Raw genomic sequence first — 27,381 nt, 5'->3', positions numbered from 1 at the left:
ATAAATTGGAAGTTGATCGAAGTCGTTCATGGAGGTGCGAATCAGAGAGCGGATACAGACGCAGGCCTGCGAGTCTCCTCGAAGTCGTCTGGATGAAGGTTCGTATTCCGTTCTAACTCTCTTATAAGTCAAACAATCTTGGCATAAATGCTCGCTTACATTTTTTCTGCAAATTTCAACACACTCCTCTTCAAATTTGGCCGTCTCTTCAACTCCCAATTCAGTTTTTGCCTTAATCTAAGTCGATTAATCTTTGTTTCTACTCTTCGATTTAGGTTTTTTTTGTGAATTTTGATCTGTTCACTTTATTGGGGCCTCGGGAGTGTCAATGGAGCCCGGTCCTTTTAATCACCACATCAGGGGAGTGCCTACCCATGGGGGTCGATACATTCAGTACAATATCTATGGCAATCTATTTGAAGTTCCTAGGAAGTATATTCCTCCGATAAGGCCTGTTGGAAGAGGAGCTTATGGAATTGTCTGGTATGAAGCTTCTCTTCTCTGTTTCTTCCTTTTGATTTTGCTTGTTCTTAGTTCTTCTTCAATGTGTAAAACTTTGTTGTTTTCTTTACAAGAGATTTTTTCTGTACTGTGTAATTTGTGGAAGAGGAGATAAACAATAGTTTTTAGAAAAGGGAGCTGAAAGTGTGATCAAAACAATCGGTTAGGATGGACATCTTCAGGGTCTTTTACAGATCAATATGGACTGGTTCTTCCTTTTACCTATATTATTTGAGTATCTTATCTTCTCTGGCCTCTGCAATTTACTAATTTACTAGGGTCTTGTGAGATTTCCATATTGGTTGGAGAGGGGAACGAAACATGCCTTATAAGGGTGTGGAAACCTCTCCCTAGTAGACTTGTTTTAAGACCGTGAGGCTGATGATGATACGTAACAGGCTAAAATGGATAATATCTGCTAGAGATGAGCTTGGACTGTTACAAATGGTATTAGAGCCAGACACTGGGCAGTGTGTCATGGATTGTGAGATCCCATACCGGTTGGAGAGGAGAATGAAGCATTCCTTATAAGGATGTGTAAACCTCTTCCTACTGACGCGTTTTAAAACTGTGAGGCTGACGGTGATACGTAATGGGCTGTTATAGATGGTATTAGAGCGAGACACCAAACGGTATGCAAGCGAGGACGCTAGGCCTCCAAGGGGGTGGATTGTGAGATCTCATTTGGTTGGAGAGGGGAACAAGCATTTCTTATAAGGGTGTGGAAACCTCTCCCTAGCAGACCTGTTTTAAAACCATGCGCTGACGGTGATACATAATGGGCTATTACAAATGGTATCAGAGTCATACACCAAGCGGTATGCAAGCGAGGACGCTATGCCTCCAAGGGGGTGGATTGTGAGATCTCATTTGGTTGGAGAGGGGAACAAGCATTCCTTATGAGGGTGTGGAAACATCTCCCTAGTAGACGTATTTTAAAACCGTGAGATTGATGGCGATACGTAATAGGCTGTTACAAATAGTATCAAAGCAGACACTGGGCGGTGTGCCAGTGAGGACACTAGCTCCCAAGGAGGGTGGATTGTGAGATCTCATATCGGTTGGAGAGGAGAACGAAACATTCCTTACAAGGGTGTAAAAACCTCTCCCTAGTAGGCGCGTTTTAAAACCGCAAGGCTAACGGCAATACGTAATGGGCCAAAGCAAACAATATCTACTAGCAACTAGCAGTGGGCTTGGGCTATTACGATTCTTGTCTTGCTATGATCAATGTAAAAAATTTTAAACATGTTTAGGCAATCATTATAGACATTAATCCTTTCTTGTAACGATCAATGTGAGATTTGACATTGTTTCTTATTCCTGCTCTTGTGTATCACATTGACTTGTTCAGATGTATTTCTCATTATTCTCAATGAAATCTTGGTTTATTACCAGTTACATATTTGTATATGAACAATTAAAGCAAGACATTACTTGTTTGTCTATTCAGTGCTGCTTTGAATTCAGAAACAAATGAAGAGGTTGCAATTAAGAAGGTTGGCAATGCATTTGACAATAGAATTGACGCTAAAAGAACCTTGCGAGAAATCAAGCTTCTTCTACACATGGAACATGATAATGTAAATTTCAGTGTCTATATTACTTCAGATCTTTTATTTACAATATGTAACTTGTTTATGATATCCTTTTCTTGATCTTAATATTACTAATATCTATTAGTTTTTGCCTTATTGGAGTATCCATCGCCATATTAAGTATGAGCATTGAGTATTGACTACACTTTGCTGCTATTATGTGACCATGTGGGCTAACTTTCTTTGCCCCCCAAACTGCAGATTATTGGTCTTGAAGATATTATAAGACCTCCTCAGAAGGAGACTTTCAATGATGTATGCCTTGTTTATGAATTGATGGATACTGATCTGAATCAGATAATACGGTCCAATGAATCGTTGACTGATGAACATTGTCGGGTTAGCACCTCTCATCTTCTTGCAATTACATAACAATGAACATTTGAATAAGATAGCCTCCAATTTGAATGGTTTTTGTGGGATCCCACATCGTTTGGGGAGAAGAACGAAGCATTCTTTATAAGGGTGTGGAAACGTTTCCTAGCAGACGCGTTTTAAATACCTTGAGGGGAAGCCCGAAAGGAAAAGTCCAAAGAGGACAATATCTGCTAGCGGTAGGCTTAGGTTGTTACAAATGGTATTAGAGCCAGACACTGGACGATGTGCCAGCGAGAAGGTTGAGCCCCGAAGGAGGGTGGACATGAGGCGGTGTGCCAGCAAAGACGTTGGGCTCTGAAGGAGGTGGATTGGGGGGTCCCACATTGATTAGAGAAGGGAACGAGTGCCAGAGAGGACGCTGGGCCCTGAAGGGGGGGTGGATTGTGAGATTTCACATCGGTTGGGGAGGAAGAACGAAGCATTTTTATAAGGGTGTGGAAACTTATGCATTTTAAAACCTTGAGGGAAAACTCGAAAGGAACAGTCCAAAGAGAACAATATCCGTTAGCGGTAGGCTTGAGCTCTTACAGTTTTTTACTTAACTCGTGTTCTAAATTTTTTCAGCTTCGTTTCATTCTTAACATCATCAGTTTATAAAGAACTAATGATTATTAGATTTTATTTTCTTTTCCCCAAGCTGTGTTTTTTGAATCTTATTAGTACAAGTTTTTGGTGTGCAGTACTTTGTGTACCAGTTGTTACGAGGGCTAAAATACATACATTCTGCTAACGTTCTACACCGTGATTTGAAACCGAGCAATTTGTTCGTGAATGCAAATTGTGACCTGAAAATTGGAGACTTTGGGCTTGCAAGGACAACTTCTGAAACTGATTTTATGACTGAGTATGTTGTTACTCGGTGGTATCGTGCACCTGAATTGCTTCTTAATTGTTCAGAATACAGTGGAGCAATTGATATCTGGTCTGTTGGCTGTATATTTGGTGAAATTATGCACAGACAACCACTGTTTCCTGGAAGAGACTATGTTCATCAGCTAAAACTTATTACTGAGGTACGCTTGCCTGTTATCAGAATCAGAATCGGCCTTAGTCTAACCGTCCAAGCCCACCGCTATCAAATATTGTCCTTTTTGGGCTTTCCTTTCGAGCTTCCCCTCAAGGTTTTTAAAACGTGTCTACTAGGGAGAGGTTTCTACACCCTTATAAAGAATGCTTCGTTCTCCTCCCCAACCAATATAGGGAGAGGTTTCCACACTCTTATAAAGAATGCTTCGTTCTCTTCCCCAACCGATGTAGGGAGAGGTTTCCACACTCTTATAAAGAATGTTTCATTTTCCTCCCCAACCGATGTAGAGAGAGGTTTCCACACCCTTATAAAGAATGTTTTGTTCTCCTCTCCAACCAATGTGGGATCTCACAATTCACCCCCTTTGAGGCCCAGTGTCCTCGCTAGCACTTGTTCACTTCTCCAATCAATGTGAGACCCTCCATCCACCCCCCCTTCAGGGTCCAACGTCCTTGTTGGCACGCTGTCTTGTCTCCACCCCCATTCGGGGCTTAGCCTCCTCTCAGGCACATCGCCCGGTGTCCAGATCTGATACCATTTGTAACAGTCCAAGCTCATTACTAATAAATATTGTCTTCTTTGAGCTTTCCCTTCTGGGCTTCCCCTCAAGGTTTTAAAACGCATTTGTTAAGGAGAAGTTTCCACACCCTTAGCTCTCCTCCCCAACCGATGTGGGATCTCACACTTAGCTTCCTATTTTTTGCTCTTTCCCCGAGTCTGAGTACCGAATCAAAGTAAACTAAAGATCTGTTTTCTTTTCCAGCGGGTGTATTTCTATTTTGTGGCACAACCTTCACCATGCCTCTAATCTGACTTTACACTGTTTTTCTTTTGGTTTATGAAGCTCATTGGATCACCCGATGACTCGAGCCTCGGATTCTTACGAAGCGACAATCCACAAAAATATTTTAGACTTCTTCCTCACTTCCCCAGGCAACAGTTTTCCACTCGATTTCCCACCATGTCTCCTGCTGCAATCGACTTGCTGGAGAAGATGCTCGTCTTCGATCCTACAAAGCGCATTACAGGTATAATTCGAATCGATGACTAGTAAAACTAAACCAACTAGCTCTAAGTCATGCCTTTAACAAGATGAGATTGGGATTTTAAGATTATACATTATTTTCTTCGTTTGGATGATCACCTCGAACCTCGAACGCTTTGCAGTTGATGAGGCACTGTGCCATCCTTACTTAGCACCTCTTCATGATACCAATGTGGAGCCAGTATGTCCAAGGCCCTTCAGTTTTGATTTCGAGCAGCCATCGTATACTGAAGAACACATTAAGGAACTTGTATGGAGAGAATCCATGAAGTTCAACCCGGATCCCGCTAACTGAGGATCATGTGTGTGTTATCTTTTCGAACTAGATTTTATCTCTTCCAAATTTGAATCCTTCTCATGGTTAAAAGTGTTCGTGATGGATAGAAAGTTAGATCTAGCACGAGAATAGACGATTCCTAGTTAAAACTTGTTCTATCTTGATGATATATAGAAATTTGTAACATAAAGTTCCTTGAGAGTGTTAAGTTTGTTTCTTTAAGCTTGACTCATAGGCTTTGTGATACATTTTTGCTCACCAAAGAACCACTCAGGAATGCCCAACAAGTAAACACTTGAAAATACGTCTAGGAAATAGCCGGTATCGGTCAGTTGGTAGAGCAGAGGACTCAAAATCTTCGTCTCACTGGTTTGCTATGAAAATAAATAAGGATAATATGTCGGAAATGGCTAGTAAAGACTCATCTAACCGATGCTAGATTAATCATATTCTGAGTCGGAACAATGAACAACCTATTCGAAGTGATAGGAATATTTTAATGAAACTCTACTCGTTATTATCGTTCAAGAGTTTAAAATCATACCACCGATACAAAAACCAAGAACAAAACACCACGAAATAGGGACCAAATACATAGCCTGACCCAATAAACTCAACACAACAATACTTTCAACCTAACTCCTATGAGATTTAGGCATTGTTCATCTAATTTTTCATGAGCAGCTCATCACCCTTTCAAAAAAGAGCACTTGGAGATTCAAAAGAAAAAAGAAGATTGTTGATACGACATAGAAATCTAGGGTTAACTAGAGAAGTTTGCGCTCGACTAAAATATGAGCAAGAACAAGAAAAAGGTAGCGATAGATAAAACGACACTCTTGAATACAATGAACTAGTCCTAATTTGTTGGCCTGTCGGCAGGTGATATCGACATCAAAGAAGGAGGGGATAGGGATTTTAGCCGAGGATGATTCTAAAGCTTTGCATTTGCTACAACGAATGGATGATAAATCAAGCTCGAGAGTGATGAGAAATAAAGAGAATAGTAAACTAATACTGACAACCGATTTAAGAATTGAAATACTCGATCGAGAAAAAATCCAGTATGGTTAAAGTATGTATATTAATAGTGTAATTTGACCATATTATTATTATTATTTAATGAATTTTTGCATTAAATTATAATGTATGATAGTTTAATACGGTATGTTTAAAATAATTATGAAGGAACCATGACGTAGCATTTTTTTTTTCTTTTGGCATTAAGTTGTATTTTCTTTAATTAAAAGAAATAATTAAAATACTTACTTGTTTTCCAAAATTAAAATTTTTAATTCTTTTTTATTAGGTTTGTTGACTATGAGATAGATACTGTTGACTGTTGACTTTCTAAAAGGATGGCTGTTTCTTTTTCCAAATAGTCAACGGTCAAAAAACATGATTTTTTTTTTCTTATATGTTTTATTATATATCTAACATTTATTTTTTATTAAAAAAAAAACATATATATATATATATATATATATATAGTTAAATTTCTCTTATGGGTTGATTTTCGAGACCAAGTCAAAGGTTTAGAGAATATTAACGGTCAAAGCAAATAGAGAAACATGGTTGACTTGTTCTTATTAGTCAATGTTTGAGAAAACTTTCATTCTTATTTCTTCACTGTTTGAATTGCTCAAACATTAATTTTTTAAAAATAAAAAAAAAAGACAGTTTAAGTTCTATGTTATCATATATTATCAGTGTTTTTTTTTTTTTTAAATAAAGAAATATATGGTAATGAATATATATATTTTTAAATATTACTATTTGACTCATTCACGTGCAAAACTATTTAAAAACATTTTATCATAAATTAACTTTAACTATCTTAATTTGTTATTAAAATAAGATCGTCACTGCATGCATGTCACGTTTATTATGCACGAAAAAGTTCATTTAAACATTTTCATAAATGGCAACAATCTCGTCATCTGTGTAAGGTGTCTTATCTTTACCTGAAATAAAAAAAAAATAGTATTTAAAGAAAGATAGTAACCTTATTGTTGAGGTCGGTAAATGCAATCATATACAAATATTAAATCCATATCAGCCAGTCTCGAAAGGGTATAAAAATATTAAACTCAAGCCAGATTAGTCGAGAGGTTGAGCTAGAGCTGTTAGAAAATGCATTTTTCGACTGGCTCTGAATAGCCCAAGTGAGATGAAACGGAGTAATTGTTGTGACTCAATAAATCAAGTGACCTCCCTTTTATACAAGAGTCCAACTCTCACTTTCTCGATCTACAATTTTCTTTTCTTTCTAATTATGTTATCTTCATCCATACATTAGTCTTTTTATCTTTACCTCAAAAATGGTTAATAATAATAAGATATACTCAATCCGCTACTATACTGGTTAGAAAACGTGAACACATGCAACTACCGTCTTGAAAATGTTTGCTGAAACCACTACACCTAAATGGTGGTGAAAGTTCTCTATTTATAATCATTTGTCAATTGCATGAAGTTGGTCACAAACTGTTTTGAAGGCACGGGCATACTCAGCAACAGGTTTGGTGTCATGTTTCATCAGCTGCAAGTCATCCTTGAGTCTCAATTCACGAGCTTTCGAATAATGGTTGAACATAGTTTCCAACGCAAGCTAAACATCACGTGCAGTGGAGAGACCAACGACAACAACAATGACTTCCTCGGTGAGAGAGGAGAGCAGGAGACAAAGAAGTCGTTTGAGGAGGTTTCTAGTTTAAAGCGAGGTGGTGGAATCATAGTTCCATCAACATAGCCCACCATGTCTTGACTCTCAAGGAGAAGGAGAAGTTGGCTTTTACAAAGAAGATAATTAGACGAACAAAGTTTAATAGTGATCATATGGATTAGAGTGTTGAAAGAAAGAAGATGATAAGAGGATTCGGAAACCATAGAGAAAAAAAGAATCAGGGTTGTTAAACTGAAAAAAACTCTGATACCATGAGAATGTTTGCTGAAACCACCCCACTTAATGGTGGTGAAAGTTCTTTATTTATAATTATTTACAATATAGAGAATTACCGTAAATTACAAATAATATGAAAAAAAAAACAATAAAAGGGAAGAATAATAAATGAATACAATATATTTGATTGCAAATATCTAGATATTTATCTTATAATAAACGGTCAACTATTCTTAACAAGTCTCATGTTTTAATGAGTCTACCACCTTAGATTCAAATTATCTTAATGTTGTTCTATAAAGCTTAGATTCTTTTTTAAATATGATATTAATTATAAATTGAATTGATGTTTAATTAAATTGGACTTTTATCTTACCATAATAACATTTTTTTTTTTATCTTACTTGAAATTATATCTTGATTTAAACATAGATTCCCATTAAATTATAATTTAGATGTATACAATTTTCNAAAAAATAATTATGTTGTCGCTGTAATTGGTAATGAATTTTTGCTACCCTGAAACGGAGTTGACCTCCGCCGCCAGCTCAGCGGCGGTTCCACAGGCGGCCGACAGCCGTTGATTGAGTTCATCAACCATTCCATCAGGCACAAACGGCGTTCTACAGAGTGGACACGTGTCGTGATTATGATTGATCCAACGCTCCACACACCTCCGGTGGAATATGTGTTTGCAGTTCATCAGCAACCGGATCTCCTCCGCGCCATCGAACTCGTAGAAGCAAACAACGCAATTCTCCGGCGGGTCGGAAAGATCCGAGAGTTTCACCACCGGGAGAAATTCGCGGAGGATGACGGCTGACGGAGGAGGGTTGGGAGGAAATTGGATCTCCGGCAGGGTGGATTCGCGGCGGAGAAATGGCGGCAGCCACAGGAGGCGGAAACAGGACACGACGAGGTGAGTCAGGACGTCGTTGACGGTGAGCAGAAGGAGGAGTACGCTGGGGAAGAGCTCCTCCGTGTAAGTCACCGGAAAGCCCATTATCGGGGTCGGGTCGGGTTCTAGAGAGAGAAATGTAGAGAGATTTTGTTTTTGGCAGTTACGGTAATGGCGGCTCTGTTTGTAAAGTGGGGATTTGATTTAATATATATAGAGTTTGGGAAGGGAAAAAGCGGGTGGGAGATGATAAACTCACACGGTAGTGCGATGAGGGTGATGGAAATAACCAATGGAGCCCACTCTCTCTTTTTTTTATTTTATTTTTATTTTTTTTATTTGTATTTAACAAATTCAAACTTAAATTATTTTAAAGAGAATTAAATCTTTTTTAAAGAAAGTAATTAACTAAATAACATTTAATCATTTAGCTCAACCTTTAAGTAATTTAATAATCATTTTTTTCGATGGCTTAATCATAAGAATTTGATGGTCTTCAGAATTCTAAGCTGTGTTGGTACGTTAGAATAGTCTTCACTCTTAAAAGCAAAGAGTAAATAACATAACCATGTCACGAGGCGATGCGTTTAAAGTAAGAGATTGTATCCGGTAAAAGTTATATATGGTAAAATTATAGACAGTAAACTGAATTATATATAACAATATTTTGAAAATGTAATTATCTGTATTTTTTCTTAATTTACGTAATTGATGTAAGATCTTATACTCTTCCTTTCTCTCTCTTCGGTAAAATAACAACAAAAAAAAAAATACGTGAATTATGATTATTATAAATTCAAAATTTGATCTAACAGTTATTCACACTTCTAATTAAGCTCTCAGTTGAAATGATTCATTAATTTAGCCTTATTTGTCGATGTATTGAATAATCTTAGGACCTCTCTAATATTTTTTTTTAATATCTATTTATATTTCATAAGAAAAAAAATATAATATAATATTTAACATAATTTCTTTCCACTGGCTGTGAATTGTACTACAACTGCCCTCTTACTACGAAAATGCAAATCTAAAGAGGGTACATATTTGCAAAACAATATGGAACAAATCAATTGTATTGACCCGGAGTTGGATACGGAGCATAACCCGTTGGCGGATAGCCTCGATAATGAGCCGGGACTGGGTAGCCTTGAGCCGGGGGAGGGGGCGGGTATCCGAATGGTTGTCCAGACACCGGAGGAGGAGGATAACCATCCGGATCAGGAACCGGCTGAGCCATCCGAGACATCTGCTGTGTAGGAGGCACAGCCATGGCTGGTTGGGGTCCAAAATTGCCATCTCTTTTGTCCAACTCAAGCTTGTGCTGTGTCTGCAGTTCTCCGTAGCAACAACATCAGAAAAAACATAATAGGTCGAGGATTGTTGGGAGGGAGTCCTACGTTGGCTAATTTAGGGAATGATCATGAGTTTATAAGCAAGGAATATATCTCCATTGACATGAGACCTTTTGGGGAAGTCCAAGATAAAGCCATGAGAGCATATGCTCAAAGTGGACAATACCATACCATTGTGGAGGTTCGTGAGTCCTAACATGGTATCAGAGTCATGCCCTTAACTTAGTCATGTCAATAGAATCCTCAAATGTCGAACAAAGAAGTTGTGAACCTCGAAGGTGTAGTCAAAAGTGACTCAAGTGTCGAACAAAAGGTGTACTTTGTTCGAAAACTCCAGAGAAGGAGTCAAGCCTCGATTAATGAGAGGTTGTTCGAGGGCTCTATTACTTTGTTCGAGGGGAGGAGTCCTCACGTTGGCTAATTTAGGTAATGATCCTAACAGAATATACTGATTTGTATTGTAATCTACTACTCGTTTAACTGCAGAATTCATGCATGCTACTACAGAGAGTTCAAGTATAACACGTGCAAATCCGTACCCTTTGAATTGAAGAACGAGATGATCTCTATAAGGTGCAGATAGATGGTTTCCGTTCATATATTGATGGTAGAAACTTTCTTAAACTTTGTTATAAACGTTAATAGCATTAATCCTACTTTCAAAGTTCATGAGTATTTTTTAAACACGATACTAACTGTAAAGATATCTTTTAACTTTTGAAAATTCTAATAGGACATAATTTTTAACGCTCGGGCGTACCTGCATGCACGCACAAACGCTGCAAAACAAACGAACAAATTCATAAATGATAGTATGATTCAAAATATGAAAAGAACTTCAAGATTGAAATGCAAGCCCCTTACGTGCAGTAGACAAAGTTAGATAAACAGGACATTATATGTGCGGTCTCTTGAAGTTCTTCACTTCCAAGCAAGCAAGCAATTAATGAGCATATGCAAGCCAGTTGTGAGAGGCACAACATAAAGCCCTGCAAAGTAAGCCCAAACTTGTAAAGAGAGAAAAGAATGAGATGCGAGTAACTCAACGAACGAATGGATCGAGAGCGAAGACATTACGATGATGCAGTTATCACACTCAGTTGTCTGTATATTGAACTCGTCTTGCAACATGAAACGTGTCGATGCAACCGAGTTAGTAAAGCAACAGAAAACCTGAATAGAGTTCATAATCAAAACACGGCAATTCTTCAAACTATGACCACAAAAAGATGACTAAAGGCTTATAGGAGATGACGGTTCTTGATCGATAAATGTACCTCGGTGCATAGACAAGCTGCAGGACATTTACTTTCTCCACACTTGCCACTGCAAGGCATGTAGCCACCACAACATGTGTATCTATGATAGATTCATCGAAAGGTTTAGAAATGGTACATACTTTATCTTCTGATAAAATTACGAACCGTCGTCGAAAATACCTCGACAAATCATTGTAAAGAGCTCGTTTTCGCAGAAGGTATGAAACACATGGGCCACTTTTCACAAAATCAAGAAACATTGTAAGAAAAACCATATCAAAGTACTCTACAAACCTAGAAAGCAAGAAAAACCAATACCATTTTGAATACTATAAAGCTTGCACATATTTACCTAGAAATCACGAACCTCCACAATGGTATAATACTGTCCATTTTGAGTATAAGCATTCGTGGAAGATTTCATACCAATAGAGATAACGTTCCTTACCTATATATAAACCCATGATCTTCCTCTTAACTAGTCAATGTGAGACTACTCCTTTTAATAATCCTCAACAATCCTCCTCTTGAACAAAGTAACCATAGAGCCTCCTCGGAGGCCTATGGAACCCTCAAACAACCTCCCTTTAGTCGAGGCTCGACTCCTTTCTCTAGAGCCCTCGAACAAAATACACCATTTTGACACTTGAGTCACTTTTGACTACATCTTCAAGACTCACAACTTATTTGTTCGACATTTTGAGGATTTTATTGACATGGTTAAGTTAAGGACATGACTCTAATACCATGTTAGGAATCACGAACCTCCACAATGGTATGATATTGCCTACTTTGAGCATAAGCTTTCATGGTTTTGCTTTTGGTTTTCCCGAAAGACCTCATACCAATGGAGATAATGTTTCTTACTTATAAAACCCATGATCTTCCTCTTAATTAGCCAATATGCGACTACTCCTTTCAATAATCCTCAAGAACTCATGTCCACAAACTTAACAAACCCTTTCAATTACAGAAATCAAAACTATAACTGAGAACTCATCAGAGAACAAACAGCTTACCAGAATATAGAAAAGCAACAATCTGCAAAAAAGAACAAGATAATGTTCTAATTAGAAACCCCTCAAATAGTAAAGGAACCAACAGCCGCCATGGTTAATCACATGGAAAGGAACAGAGCAAGAGAACAAAATCAACAATGATTCGATTTAGGTAACTTTTTCCCTATATCATTAACGAAACAGAGAAACAGAACCCAACTAAAGAATCAGCTACAAACCCAAGATTTTCAGCATTCATCCCAAAAAATCAAAGCAATCAAACAAAAAATCATGAACACATACAAGATGGGTGGGCAGAAATGGTGCCCATAAGATCAGTGTGCCATAAGTTTCTATAGCTCTGACGAAGCTGCATTTTATCGACATAATCAGCCTGCGATGCCATGGTCGAACAGCGAAGGAGCAGCTTCGAGGCTGAAATTCGAAAATCAAAACACAACCCAGATGGGGTTTTGAGGCGAATTTGAAAAGGGTTAAAAGAGGAGAGACTGAAGTGGAAGCAAATCGACCTCTAAAAATGGCAACTGAGTTTGAGAGGGAATAAATTCCTCTTTTGAGCTGTATTAAGTGCCAGAGAAGATGAATCTGTGTGCGGCGGCCGTGGTATTATGGAGAATTGAATCGAACGCCATTGGGCACTGCAACAAGGAATTCTAAGGATCTTCACAGCCAACAATGGAGCTTGCGCGTTGGGGTTTCTTAGCGGTAAAGGAAGGGATGAACTCGGAGGACAATCCTTTTTTAGTTTCAAAAAATATATTTATTTTACCTACTTCTTTTTCCATCTAACAAAATTCCTATATTTTTTTTTCTTTATATTTTTAAATCAGTAGAAATAATATCCTTGCAAAAAAAAAAATAATAATAATAATAATAAATAATAGACGTTAGAATTAAAATGTATCTTCTAATAGAAATAAAATAAACGTGTATGTATCTAAGAATTATTAAATTCGAGACTAATTACAAATTGACATAGGGGGGACGATGTCAATGAAAGATAGGCAGCTGAGTTAAATGAAGAAGAGCCCAAGAGAATGAGATAAGACGTCTATTCCTTGAGTCACTGCCTCGTACTTTAGGTAGATGGCTTCACAAGAGTTGTCGAGATCAGTTCAAGAGAGAGCATTAGGCTAGACGTGAGTGACATAAGCTGGGTAAGAATAAATAAGTGTCAGTGTAACTTAGAGTTCGTAAACAAACACCTATTCTATTTACCTCGTTCAATCAGTAATAGTCTCGACAATGGAATTGAAGTTTACCTCGGGAAATAATAGTTCAACCCCAGTTCAATGAAAGAATAAATGGGTTCCGGAGCTTGACCTTCTAATCATCCAGCCTATCTATGTATTTACCTCTAAAATGGCCCAAAATCCCGGGAAAGTATCAACTCTCATTAATTTCAGCATCTTTATCGAGTGAAAAAGAGAAATGGCCCAAAATTTCGGGAAAGTATCAAAAAAATAATAGCTGGTCCTTACGGTCGAATTCATAAGGAGTTGAGTCTTTCCTTCATGCCTGTTCCGTCTCATTCATCTTTCGTCTCTCTTCTTTCTTTGATTTACACATGGAAAAGAAAGTGTTCGGTTCCATAACCATGGGTTCTAATGTACGAGATCTGCTCTTCATAGACAAACTTAGGATTTGCGCGATCCCAGGTAAGATCGGTTCAAATCATAGGATCCTTTTCTATCTGCTGCACACTTTTCTATCTGCTGCACAAAATGTGCATTTAAGCAATTGTTACATAGATCCTATATCTATCTGTATGAAGAAGAAATCATTAACAAAGGGGATTCTTATTTGTACAAATGGTACTTCGAACTTGGAACGAGCATAACTCCTCACTCTCATCCGAGAGAGAGCAAGAGGAAGAGATACGTAATTTAAGGCGAGATTATAGTGATTTAGGAGGGTTTCGATTCTGTACCCGTTGAGCGAATTGGGTGGAGAGATCCAGAAACCATGAAGTCCAACCCGTTTCAACCCAACCCAACCGTTCACGACCCATGGGTAGGCACTCCCCTGAACAACTTGTGGTCTGCACCTCCTCTACAACTCGCCTGCATGAAGTTGGAATCGCTAGTAATCATCGGTCATCACGTCCCAATCACCTGTGACCTACGCATCCTCTCGACTCAGTGAATTCTTGACAATTCTTGACTCGGTTCAATGGCTCATCCTGGCTCAGCTTGGCAGCTTACTTTATATCGTTTTTTAGATAGTTTTAGGACATATATGGAAAATAATTATCATGTTTAAATGAACAGTCAGGTATGTCATGTTTTGTCTTGCCATGTAAAGTTATGTGAGGGAATGATGTTAAAGGTAAATCATCGCTCCACGCGTACCTCCCATGTGCTAAGTGACACAATCGAACTTTTGAAGGCAGCGGACTAGCGATTGTGCGGCACACTTTCCAACGACAAGTGAGCTAAGCCAATTTGTTCTTGCGTCGCCTACGACCAAGCGACGTATGATCGAGCCTCTAGCCTCGGTTTTAAAAGAAGGTTTTAGAAAACGAGGAGGGAGAGAGATTTTAGAAAGAGAGATTTTAGAAAGAGACGTTATATAAGCAAGCAAGAGAGAGATAACAACGGCTTAACATATATAACCTTGGGTAGGGAGAAGTTGACGACTAGTCATATCCCCCTATAGTACATTCTGAGACATTTATGTCTGGCAGGCCTAGACATTATATTTTTGAGGCGTCATACGCCCTAGAACTACAAAAGTAAAAACACTAAAATGAAAGACATGACAAGGGTTTGGCTTGTCATGGGCATGCGACCATGGGCAACACGCCCTGGACGAGCATGACCGTGACATCTTCCTCCACCTAATTGGTTGACGTCCCTGTCAACCGACTACTTTCAAACCTTGCGATGTGGGTGGCGGCGGAGTTCAGATCTTCGGCGCGTTCCCAGCTGGTTTCCTCTGTAGGGAGATTCTTCCATTTGACAAGCAATTCGCGAATCGTCCGTACAGGTCTTCCTATCTTCCTAACCCTGTCGACTAGGATCTCCTCTACTTCTTTGGTTTCTTTTTGTTTCAGATCGATGTTCGGCCTCGTGATTGCATTTCGTTGGTCGTCGTCTGGGTCAGGGTGGTAGGGCTTCAAGTTGCTCACATGAATGACTGGGTGGATTTTCATCCATGCAGGTAGTGCAACTCGGTAGGAGGTAGCCCCGATCTTTTTAAGGACTTCAACCGAGCCTTCATATTTTTGAACTAGTCTCTGGTCCTTTCGGCTGCGAAATCTGATCTGTTCTGGTTTCAGCTTGATGAGAACTTGATCTCCCGCTCGGAATTGAAGGGGGCGACGCTTCTTGTCCGCCCACTTTTTCATATGCTTAGAAGCCTTCTCTAAATATGCCCGGGCTATATCTGTTGTCTGCTTCCATTCTCTTGTGAAGTTTTGAGCTTGAGGGGTTCTTTCCTGCATAAGGATGATCAATAATATGGGGTAAGGCCGGTTGTCGTCCACTCACAATTTGGAAGGGACTCTTTCCCATAGACGAGCTTGTCTGACAATTGAAGCAAAATTGGGCGACATCTAATAGTTGTATCCAGTTCTTCTGGTGAGCGTCGACGAAGTGACGTAAGTATTCTTCGAGAAAGCAATTGAACCGTTCTGTCTGTCCATCGGTTTGAGGGTGATAACTCGAGGAGATGTTCGAGGTTGTTCCCAAGAAGACGATTAACACAGTCCAGAATGTCCCAATGAATCTGTCACCCCTATCGCTGATGATACTCGACGGAATACCCCATAACTTTACAACGTGTTTGAAAAATAGTTGGGCTGTGAGTTCAGCCGAGCATAATTTGGGCGTGGGGATGAACGTCGCATATTTTGCGAATCGGTCTACGATAACCAAGATGGCGTCATATTCCCCGACTTTTGGGAGGTGTGTTATGAAGTCTAGAGACACACTTTCCCAGGGTCTTGTTGGCACAGGAGAGGTTCCAAGAGTCCTAAGACTTTGGCTTTCTCGACTTTGTCCTGTTGACAGATGAGACACGTCTTGGTGTATTGCATGATGTCGTCTCGCATGTTTGGCCAAAAGTACCCTTTTTTTATTAGGGCGTATGTTCTTTGCCACCCTGGGTGTCCGGCCCATAAGGTATCATGACATTCCTGAATGAGCTTCTTCCTCAGTTCTCCCGTTCTTGGGACGTACAATCTGTTTCTATAGCTTTGGGCAGGAGAAGTTGACGACTAGTCATATCCCCCTATACTACGAAGTTGACGACTAGTCATATCCCCTATAGTACGAAGTTGACGACTAGTCATATCCCCTATAGTACGAAGTTGACGACTAGTCATATCCCCCTATAGTACGAATCCCCCTATAGTACGAAGTTGACGACTAGTCATATCCCCCTATAGTACGAAGTTGACGACTAGTCATATCCCCCTATAGTACGAAGTTGACGACTAGTCATATCCCCCTATAGTACGAAGTTGACGACTAGTCATATCCCCCTATAGTACGAAGTTGACGACTAGTCATATCCCCCTATAGTACGAAGTTGACGACTAGTCATATCCCCCTATAGTACGAAGTTGACGACTAGTCATATCCCCCTATAGTACGAAGTTGACGACTAGTCATATCCCCCTATAGTACGAAGTTGACGACTAGTCATATCCCCCTATAGTACGAAGTTGACGACTAGTCATATCCCCCTATAGTACGAAGTTGACGACTAGTCATATCCCCCTATAGTACGAAGTTGACGACTAGTCATATCCCCCTAGTACGAATATCCCCCTATAGTACAAAGTAAAAACACTAAAATGAAAACATGACAAGGGTTTGGCTTGTCATGGGCATGTGGCCATGAGCAACACGCCCTGGACGAGCATGACCGTGACACTAAGCACGTGCATTTCTACTAAGCACGTGCATTTCTTGCAAACATTAATTATACCTTCGAGGTTTACTAAGTAATAATAGTTGGATACAAAATCAAGCGGAAGTTAACAAAGAATTAGCCAAAAAAAAAAAAAANAATTAGAGGTAATATTGATGACACAATTGTGTGATGTTACAAATATTATTAAGATAAACAAATGAATAAAAACAAAAGTTCATTAGTAGGACATAATATTTTGAATTGAATTTGATGAACAGTCATGAAACAAATGACTCCAAATAAAATTGGTGATCATTGGAGATGAGACTCCTTAGTAGCCAGGAAACTGTGGTGGAGGCGGCGATGAATACTGGAAGCCGATATTTGGTGGGAGAATTAAGTCCTCGAACGCTGGCGGTGGAGAAGAATCGGGAGCAGGAGGAGGAGTTTCGATCGCAGGAGGTGGAGATTGTTCTGGTGGCGGCGGAGATTGCTCTGGTGGGGGCGGAGATTGTTCTGGTGGAGGCGGGGATTGAACGGGTGGGGGCGGAGATTGTTCTGGTGGAGGCGGAGATTGAACGGGTGGGGGCGGAGATTGTTCTGGTGGGGGAGGAGAGTACACGGGTGGGGGTGGAGAGTGTTCTGGTGGGGGTGGAGAGTAAACGGGTGGGGGTGGAGAGTGTTCTGGTGGCGGTGGAGAGTAAACGGGTGGGGGTGGAGATTGTTCTGGTGGCGGTGGAGAGTAAACGGGTGGGGGTGGAGATTGTTCTGGTGGCGGTGGAGAGTAAACGGGTGGGGGTGGAGATTGTTCTGGTGGCGGTGGAGAGTAAACGGGTGGGGGTGGAGATTGTTCTGGTGGCGGTGGAGAGTAAACGGGTGGGGGTGGAGATTGTTCTGGTGGCGGTGGAGAGTAAACGGGTGGGGGTGGAGATTGTTCTGGTGGCGGTGGAGAGTAAACGGGTGGGGGTGGAGATTGTTCTGGTGGCGGTGGAGAGTAAACGGGTGGGGGTGGAGATTGTTCTGGTGGCGGTGGAGAGTAAACGGGTGGGGGTGGAGATTGTTCTGGTGGCGGTGGAGAGTAAACGGGTGGGGGTGGAGATTGTTCTGGTGGCGGTGGAGAGTAAACGGGTGGGGGTGGAGATTGTTCTGGTGGCGGTGGAGAGTAAACGGGTGGGGGTGGAGATTGTTCTGGTGGCGGTGGAGAGTAAACGGGTGGGGGTGGAGAGTAAACGGGTGGGGGTGGAGAGTAAACGGGTGGGGGTGGAGAGTATACGGGTGGGGGTGGAGAGTAAACGGGTGGGGGTGGAGAGTAAACGGGTGGGGGCGGAGAGTATACGGGTGGGGGCGGAGATTGTTCTGGTGGGGGTGGAGAGTATACCGGTGGGGGCGGAGATTGTTCTGGTGGGGGTGGAGAGTATACCGGTGGGGGCGGAGATTGTTCTGGTGGCGGCGGAGAGTAGACGGGGGGTGGCGGAGAGTAGACGGGGGGAGGCGGAGAGTAGACGGGGGGAGGCGGAGAGTAGACGGGGGGTGGCGGAGACTGGTCGGGCGGTGGCGGAGAGTGGTCGGGCGGTGGCGGAGAGTGGACTGGTGGCGGTGAGGATGGAACAGAGGGCGTTCGTGTGTGAGATGTTGGCGGTGGAAACACAATCGGAGATGGTGGAGACCCAACTTCTACGTAAGGGATTTCACCCACAGATGGTGAGGGCGGCGGCCTAAACCTGGGCGATGGAGACTGAACAAATGGATCATCAGCACAGCCACCACACTCCATGGGTTTATCCAAAACAGAGCTACACTTGGCCGCATCTCTCTGCTCCGGTCGATTCCCCAAACAATTCCCAACATCATCAAAAGAATTCTTAGATTCTTTAGACCCAACACACGCCGCATCTTCCTCACTAAAATAATTACTCGAACAATTAAAGTAAATCAATTTAGGCAACTCACAAACACCCCCAAAAACAGAGCCCCTCAATTCATTCTTACTAACATCCAAAACCTCCAAGCTATGCAGCCCCGACAACGATTTAGGCAGCTCGCCGACAAACAAATTGTCACTAACATCAATATGTGTCATATTCACAAGCTTCCCCATCTCGTAAGGGAAACACCCGCTGAGGTTGTTGCCGAGGAACAGGGCCTGGTTGAGGTTGGGCATATTGCCGATGGTGTTAGGAATGCAGCCATGGAACTCGTTGTAGGCGAAGGACACGACAGAGACGGTGGAGTTTCCGATGGTATGTGGGATGAAGGAATTGAATCTGTTATTGTTTAAGAAAATGGCATCGAATTCCTTAGTGAACAGAGCAGGTGGGATTTCTCCTTCGAAGTTATTGAACCTGAGATCGAGGTACTTAACGACGGACCATTCAAGAACAACCTCAGGGAAACGGCCGACGAAGCGGTTGGTGCTGATATCAAATTCAAACATGAGAGTGAGCTTGTAGAAGCTACGAGGAACGATCCCACAGAATCTATTGGAGTTAATATGGAAGAGAGCCAAATCGGTGATGAGGGCTAATTCCGGCACCAAATGGCCGGCAATATCGCCATGGTTCAAATCAATGCCGGCGACAACTTCAATGGTTGAGTCATCAAGCGCCGTGGTACAGAAGACGCCGACGTAAGAGCAGACATCGGCACCAACCCAATTGGCGGTCATGTTAAGAGGGTCGGAGTAAATGGCTAATTTCCAAGCTTGAAGGGCGATGTAGGCCTTTTTCAACCTCTCATTAGGGAAAGTGTCGGGAATGTCGAGTTCGTATGTGTAGTCATCTGGGAGGTTTTCGTAATCTTCTAAAGCTTTAAGTTGGCGGCGAACGATGAATGAAGCTTCGGCGTCGGAGACGGCGACGGAGAGAAGTGGCAGAGAGAGGAGGAGGAGGAGGAGGAGAATGCCGCCATGGTTAACATGGTTTCTAAGAACACAAGTCATTGTGAGCTCTGTCGATGTGTGAATGAGGAGGGGATTGTGGCATTTTAAAGTTTATTTTTTTTTCTATTTTTGGTGAAATGGGTTTGTGTGGATTCATGGGTTGAGATTGATTTTAGGATTTGTAATAATAATTTTTTTTTTTTTTTTTTTTTTTTTTTTTTTTTTTTTTTTTTTTTTTTTTTTTTTGAAGTAACACATAATTAATATTTATTCCACGTCAACGTTAAAATTAATAAAAGAAAAAAGTTTAATAAAATTGATCTTTTAAATCTATTTTTTTAATATATACTTATTCGCGATACCTATTAGGTTGACAACNCTATACCTATTAGGTTGATAACTAAAATTAATAATTAAAATCTTACTAAACTTTAAATATTAATTATTTATGAGTGACAGTGTAAAAACTTTGAGGTTCATAACTTTTTTATTGGACATTTGAAGATTCTATTGATATGACTAAGCTAAGAGCAGAGTTTTAATNCGATACCTATTAGGTTGACAACTAAACTTAATAATTAAAATCTTACTAAATTTTAAATATTAATTATTTATGAGTGACAGTATAAAAACTTTGAGGTTCATAACTTTTTTATTCGACATTTAAAGATTCTATTGATATGACTAAGCTAAGAGCAGAGTTTTAATATCATGATAGGAATCACAAATCTTCATAGGGATACGATATTGTCCATTTTAAACATAAACTCTCATCCGCTTTACTTTATGCTTCCTCAAAATGCTCAAAAAANTTTCGTCCCCTTTACTTTATGCTTCCTCAAAATGCTCAAAAAATCAGAAGCNTCTCATCCGCTTTACTTTATGCTTCCTCAAAATGCTCAAAAAATCAGAAGCTGAGAAATAGAATAAATAAAAATCCATCAACTTAAAAATACAAGATATCACAGTGTTACGAACACGACTCGTATGATATTGTCCAAGTATAAATTCTCATGGCTTTGGGATTCTCCAAAAGGCCTCATACTAATGGAGTTAGTATTACTTACTTATAAATTCATGATCATTCCCTACACTAGCCGACGTGTGACTTCCATCATCCAACACACCGAACAAAAAATCAATCGACTTAAAAATACAAGATGAGATCAGTGAAGAACGAACCTGATAGCGATTTTTGCAGCAATCAGCAGCAGAGGATGCAGAAACAGTACAAAGGCCGCTCCAAACTTCCTCCAAGCAGAATCAAATTCGAAGAATAATCGGTAAGTAAATCTTCCTTCTCAACTCGGAATCACTGGCGCGATTTCTTCGCTTCCTCCGATCATAAACAGAACTAGATCGAATCAACTTAGGATAAATCGGAATCCAAAATTGTACTCTGAAAACGCAACACCTAACATTACGAATCCGCGCCTAGAATAGCTTTCCGGTAGACTCCGACGGAGAAAGACGGCGGCCGGGCGGAAAAGGAAAGTGATTAAATATAAAGATATATATGGCTAAAACGGCGCAACAGAAAACGAGAGAGAGAGGGAGAAAGAGATAGGTTTTGTAAGAGACTGTTGGAATTTGAGCCATAAATGACGTGTCCGATTTGCAGGCGTTGCCTTCTTTTTAATCAACCTAATTAGGTATGAATATTATTTTATTTTTCTTTATAAATAAAAACAACTCATTTTTTCTTTTTTCTTTTTTTTTTAAATAAAATATCTTTATTACATTTATACCCCTTTCAAATGCATATCTCATTTCTACCCAATGAAGTTCATAGATGTAAGATTTTCGGTAGCGCAGTCGACTTCACAAGTGATTCAAAGTTCCCGACTTAATATGCTTCCGTGAAACAGCTAGGTATAGATGCATCATTTTTTTGTAAGATCCCACGTCAGTTGGAGAGAATAATGAAACATTCCTTATAAAGATATGAAAACCTTTTCCTAGTAAACGCGTTTCAAACTTGTGAAGCTGACAACAATACATGAACCAAAGTGGACAATATTTGCTAACAATGGAGTTGGGCTGTTACAAATGGTATTAGATAGATATTGGACGGTGTGCTAGCAAGAACGTTGGTCTCCACGTCGGTTGGAGAAAGGAACAAAACATTCTTTATAAGGGTAGACATGTTTTAAAATTATTAGGCTAACGATGATACGTATTGGGTCAAAATAGACAATATCTGCTAGCAGTGGATTTAGATTGTTACATTAGCCATTCCAACCAATGGCTGGAAAATAATTGTTTTAATGCATCATTTACATTTTATAATATAATTTTTATTAAAAAAATGGAAACCAAAATCAAATTAAACTAAATGCCTCAAATTTTTTAGGCCACCATATATATAATTAACAAATTAAATTTTAGTTGATAGTTTTAATAATAAAAGCCACAGAAAATCATAATAAAAATATACATAAATTAATTAGAAGTTTAAAAAATATAAAATAATTAAGCACAATTATCGATACTAAGAACTAAATTTAATAATTAAGAACTAAAATTGGAATCTTAAAAAGTGTAATTCTTGAAAACGTGTCTATCATAGGTAACTCTAGTGCCCCTATAAAACCCCTACCAACTATGATCCTAATTTTTTCCGAAGTTAATAAATATATTTTTTAAAATATATTTATACGTATGTTTCAAAAATACTTATGAACTTTTAAAAGATTTAAAAATAATGAGTAGATTTTCGTCTATATATTAATAATAAATAAATACTATAAAAATTAATTAATATTTATATGGTAACAATATTTTAAAGCTTTATTAATTTGGGTATGAATTATATCTAAATTTTAGAATTTTTTAATCGAACCTTTTGGGTTTTGCCACGTCACCCTCACCCCTTCCAAAACACAATGAATGAAATTTTATGACGTGGCCTCCACCCTTATCCTATCACAACCGTTCATTTTTGTTCGCTACCTCATGGGACCTACTCATCCTCCATTTTTTATTTTTATAAAAATTAGTGATTTTTTTAAAAATATATTTAAATTATTTGAATTATGAATTTACTTCCAATTGAGTTGAATTAATATTTGATAAGTGGAATGAACAAACTTAAATTTATTATTAATTATAAAATGTATATAACGTATATTTATTTTATTTTATAAATAATTTTTATTATTTATTCTCGACCACTTTTTAAAATGATTTTTTATATATAAAATTAAAATTTGGAGAGATTTATTACACGATAAACTTGAAGCGCATTTGGTAATATTTTTGTTTCTTGTTTCGTCTTTTAACACAGAAAAACCGCTTTTCGTCGGTTTTTTGTTTCTTATTCAAAAAAACATAACTATGTTTGGTATGATTGAAAATTTAAAAGGTAAGCTGGAAAATTTTTATATGAAAATTCTTTCTAAAATTTTAAAGTAATATATATTTTTATATAAATAATAGATTTATTTATTTTTTGAAATAAAATTAAATAAAAAAAAAGTTTATTTTGTTGTATTAAATTTTAAAGTATATAAAAAAATAAGGTAAAAGTTATTTTGTTTACAAATTAGAAAAAAAAAAACAGTAATATTACTAAAGTGCCCTGAGACGCTTTTAATAAACTTATTAAACATGGTAATATTTTTATTTATTGGGAATTTTTTTATTGTGGACCACGCTCGTATAGAACGCGCGTTTTGAAAGCGGTGTATTACACGCTTTCTTCATTTTATACCGTCATCTACGTGCAATGATCCACTGCAACCATTCCTACCATTACCAGTAAGATGAAGCTTTTAACGGACAACTCCGGCCGTTGGACGATTTGAATAGAAAGCTCCAGTGGGATCGACCACAGAGGATTCTGCTCTTTCTATTACGAAGGGTTTTTTTTTTTTTTTTAATAATAAGTTTTGTTTGGACAAATATGGTGACGTGTAGTAGCGGCAGCTTTCTTCCTCTGTCCTCCAAGAAAACCAAATTACCCTGTAAATAAAAGGGAAATGTAGGGGTAAAAGCGTCCAATTGAAATTAACAGATCAATATATGTATATGAAGGGCTGAGAAAGCAACTGAAAGTTAAACCCTGACTATCGAGTTCTGTGTGAGATCTGCGAAAGAAAAAGAAAAACTAGAGATAGAAAGAGAAAGGAGGAGAGATTTTCGCCTCCGAGGGAGAAAAATTTTCAGGCGGGAAGAGGCGGAAAGCTGGAGTCGTATCCTCTGTTGTGGATTGTGTATTGAGATAATCTTGTGGCGGTTTTGGTTTTTTGTTGATTTTTGGAGGCGTTTTTTTTCGAATCTGCTTTTTGTTTTTCTTCCGCCATGAGGATCCGGAAGAACGCGAAGTTATCGCCACTGTTGTTTTCGGCTGTGGAGTGCGTTCCGCAGGTTCTTCAGACGCACGTTTGTCAGTTGAACCAGTCGCCATGGGATGTGATTCCTCTCGAGCAACACGCCGCGCACCAGGTTTTAATTAGTTGAGTTGAAGAAATGGAGAGATTTCTTTTATCTCTAATCTTTTAAATCTGTAATCTGTTTCTTCTGTGTAGATCTGTTTTTCTCTTCCTTCTCCTTGCATTTCCCTCTCTCTTTAGGGTTCTTTGTTTCCCCTTCCATTTTAGGGTTCATCCGAAAACCCTAAAAATTATCCTCGTTCTTCTCGTGATTAGGTTAATGATTCTTACTCACCTTCTGCTCTATTTCTCGATGTTTCGTGTTCTCACAGCTCGAGGAGGTCGAAGATAGCTTCTACGAAAATGCTAGTTTAGGCGGTTCTATCGGAGCCGTCGAGAGGTGAGTTTATTTGTTTCTGTGACCTCTGCTGTTTGTTGTTATTGATTTGCGTTATTTATGATTCTTTCCGTTGCGTAAATAGTCGCGGTTGAGTGAACAAGTAAATGCTCATACGATAATCCGAAATAATTTCCTCGAAGCTAAAAGGTCTGGTAGTGTGATTATTATCGTCTGTCTGTGCGTGCCTTTTTGTGGATTCGAAATTTCGTTTGGAATTTATTTTTGCATATGTATATACGAATCACAGCGTTGCGTCGATGATGGAGGGATCAGCGAAGTTATCGAATAATAATATTGTTATTACCAACGAGAGTGAAGTAATGGCAGACAAGGATGGGGATTATTGTGAAGATTTGGATGAAAATGGAGATGAATTCGAGAAATTAGTCGATAGCAGTTTGAAACAATTTCAGGAGGAAGATTATTCTTCGTTTAGTTTCGACCGCCGTCACCACCACCGCCGTTCACATCTTAGGTCTAGCGAGAATAATTATTATTCTACTCTCAATAATTCCTCGATTTCAAGGAAATCCGCCGCCGGATGTACCGTCTCGCGGCGGATGCGGCCGCCAAAGGCTTCGAAGAAGGCGGTTAGTGCGGCGACGGGATCGAATCCGTACGAGTTTTATTATTATTCTGGATTCGGACCGCTGTGGGGGAAGAAACGACGGGAGAGAGGAGGGGAAGACGGTGGGAAATCGAGCGAAAATAGGGCGGGAATTCGGAGTAATGCGACGGTGCCATCGCCGTCACTGTCGGAACACGGCAAGGAATTAGATTATGTCGAAGAGGACGACGACGAGGAGGAGGAGGAGAAGGACGGCGACGGCGGGAAGAAGCGGATGAGGAAGCCGGTGAAAGCGCGGTCGTTGAAGTCGCTGATGTGAAAGAAGAAATTCGATTTGGATTTGGATTTGAATTTGGAATTTGGAATTTGGAATTTGGAATTTGGAATTGGGATTTTGGGTTTAGGTTTTGGTGGTGGGAAATAATTCTCGGGGAAAACTTTTAGCTGATGGTTTTTTTTTTTTTTTTTTTTTTTTTTTTTTTTNATATATTGTTATATTATTATTATTAATTTGAATATTGCTATTCTCTGCGTAATGCACGATGATGCTGTCTGTGTTGTGGCTTTGCGTGGCGGGGTGGGTGAGTTTAGTTTAGCTCATGAACGTGGACAGCAGGAGATTTAATAGGGTGTGTTTTAGGGAGACCGAGACATTGTGTTTTGTCAATTAAATGGGTAGTTCGGTAATTTTGTTTATACGTTTTTTATTTTTATTTAGTGAAGTTTGGGTTGCTTTTTTTTTTTTTTTGGGCTTGTGGTAATAGGTGACGTGGCAAGTGGCTTTTATTTCTCATATATGAATATTAATAATGGGCCTTTACTTACGTTTAGGAATGTCCATTTAACTCGTAGAATCGAGGCCCATGGATACCTGTCTCATGAGAATCTCCATTAACGAGGAATAGGCTGAGCGAGATTTTTTTTCTATTAGTTAAATGGATTAGTGACAAGAGTATATCCTTACTTAGTAAGTAAATTAGTAAATATACATTTTTTTAAAGGGTTGAATATTACGTTGCAATATTATATTTTTTATTTTTAGAAATTATGTTGAATATTATATTATATTTTTCTTGTGAAATATGATTGAATTTATTAAGATTTTTAATAGATTGAAAAATGGTAATTATACTTTATGTGAAAAATAAATAGAGAATTTCGCAGAAATTAAAAATAAAATTGAAGACATGGACAGAAATATGGTAGACTTCCTTTGTCTCTGTGCCACGTGAGGATATCTCTTCTTAGGTTTATTAGTAACGGGTTAGATTACAAGTTTCCTATCTAAAATTTTATATTTGTTGTTAGTCTTAACTTATGTCTGGAAGACGTTTTTAAAAAATTGATTACCTAAGTCCCAAAGTCAACAATAATTCTTGGAGATTCATTAGAGATTTTAAAATAATAATAATTATTATTATTTAGTGATATTTTTTAGAAAATAAGGTAGTGTTAACGTCAGTTTGTTTGGGGTGATGTGCATTAAGTCAACCAGAAGCTTAATTAATTAAAGACATGGTTTCAGAAAATGGTATAAAATTGGCCATTTAAATAAATGATTATTAGAGCTATCATAGTCTTGCTAAGATCTAATATTGTATATAAATATTTTAATTATATATATATATATATTTAGGGGAGAATATAGGAGCACGTGTCCCAAAAGGACATATATTGTAATTTGAACTCAAATCTCAAATAATAATAATAATTATTATTATTATTAAAAAAGGCTAACTTTTATCGTAATTTGAACTTTTAGAAATTTTAATTCTACCATTTAATTTTTTTTTAGAGGAAAACGATTGGTACTTATTTAAAAATATTCTTAAAAAAATTTAAAATTTTAAATGAACGTGTTGTATTAATATTTTTAATTTTTAAAAAGATTTTTTTTATGAAAATATATTTTTACTATATAGATTTAAATGGTTTAAAGATTTTTTTCTTATTAATATGACTCATTATTTTTCTCATGTTTTAAAAAAAGAAATGGGTGTGACTTGTTAAATTAAAAATAAATGGCGGAAAGAGTTTTAAGCA

The 27,381-nt window shown here is 38.6% G+C and overlaps 5 protein-coding genes across 6 annotated transcripts; 2 read left to right on the top strand and 3 right to left on the bottom strand.

Moving 5' to 3' along the window:
• Window positions 1-61: 61 nt before the first annotated feature.
• Window positions 62-5,054, top strand: LOC111806430 (mitogen-activated protein kinase homolog MMK2-like). The gene is made up of 7 exons (XM_023691742.1): window positions 62-100; window positions 277-483; window positions 1,955-2,084; window positions 2,301-2,438; window positions 3,158-3,490; window positions 4,349-4,532; window positions 4,672-5,054. Exons 2-7 carry the CDS (start codon window positions 329-331, stop codon window positions 4,842-4,844), a joined length of 1,113 nt encoding a protein of 370 aa, XP_023547510.1. The 5' UTR covers window positions 62-100; window positions 277-328; the 3' UTR covers window positions 4,845-5,054.
• A 3,169-nt stretch (window positions 5,055-8,223) lies between these two features.
• Window positions 8,224-8,788, bottom strand: LOC111807646 (E3 ubiquitin-protein ligase RHA1B-like). The gene has a single exon (XM_023693451.1). It carries the CDS (start codon window positions 8,729-8,731, stop codon window positions 8,243-8,245), a length of 489 nt encoding a protein of 162 aa, XP_023549219.1. The 5' UTR covers window positions 8,732-8,788; the 3' UTR covers window positions 8,224-8,242.
• A 779-nt stretch (window positions 8,789-9,567) lies between these two features.
• Window positions 9,568-12,993, bottom strand: LOC111806364. 2 transcript variants are annotated; one of them, XM_023691636.1, is made up of 9 exons: window positions 12,769-12,993; window positions 12,542-12,673; window positions 12,260-12,281; window positions 11,421-11,477; window positions 11,259-11,340; window positions 11,059-11,154; window positions 10,846-10,970; window positions 10,742-10,760; window positions 9,568-9,956 (listed from the first exon to the last, which is right to left on the bottom strand). In XM_023691636.1, exons 2-9 carry the CDS (start codon window positions 12,642-12,644, stop codon window positions 9,696-9,698), a joined length of 765 nt encoding a protein of 254 aa, XP_023547404.1. In that variant the 5' UTR covers window positions 12,645-12,673; window positions 12,769-12,993; the 3' UTR covers window positions 9,568-9,695. The 2 variants fall into 2 exon arrangements, with proteins under 2 accessions (XP_023547404.1, XP_023547403.1); XM_023691635.1 differs by lacking the exon at window positions 12,769-12,993 and having other exon boundaries at window positions 12,542-12,762.
• Window positions 12,994-17,398: 4,405 nt separating this feature from the next.
• On the bottom strand, window positions 17,399-20,100 carry LOC111806609 (pollen-specific leucine-rich repeat extensin-like protein 3). The gene is made up of 2 exons (XM_023691984.1): window positions 18,844-20,100; window positions 17,399-18,762 (listed from the first exon to the last, which is right to left on the bottom strand). The coding sequence occupies exons 1-2, from the start codon at window positions 20,055-20,057 to the stop codon at window positions 17,451-17,453; spliced, it is 2,526 nt and encodes an 841-aa protein (XP_023547752.1). The 5' UTR covers window positions 20,058-20,100; the 3' UTR covers window positions 17,399-17,450.
• Window positions 20,101-24,067: 3,967 nt separating this feature from the next.
• On the top strand, window positions 24,068-25,781 carry LOC111806610. The gene is made up of 3 exons (XM_023691986.1): window positions 24,068-24,443; window positions 24,703-24,770; window positions 25,018-25,781. The coding sequence occupies exons 1-3, from the start codon at window positions 24,300-24,302 to the stop codon at window positions 25,655-25,657; spliced, it is 852 nt and encodes a 283-aa protein (XP_023547754.1). The 5' UTR covers window positions 24,068-24,299; the 3' UTR covers window positions 25,658-25,781.
• Window positions 25,782-27,381: the final 1,600 nt, after the last annotated feature.

The sequence above is a fragment of the Cucurbita pepo genome, chromosome LG12 (assembly GCF_002806865.2).
Source record: "Cucurbita pepo subsp. pepo cultivar mu-cu-16 chromosome LG12, ASM280686v2, whole genome shotgun sequence".
In the NCBI taxonomy this organism is placed as follows: Eukaryota; Viridiplantae; Streptophyta; class Magnoliopsida; order Cucurbitales; family Cucurbitaceae; genus Cucurbita; species Cucurbita pepo.
The sequence above is the reverse complement of the archived record's forward strand: the minus strand, read 5'-3'. Positions and strand labels throughout refer to the sequence as shown.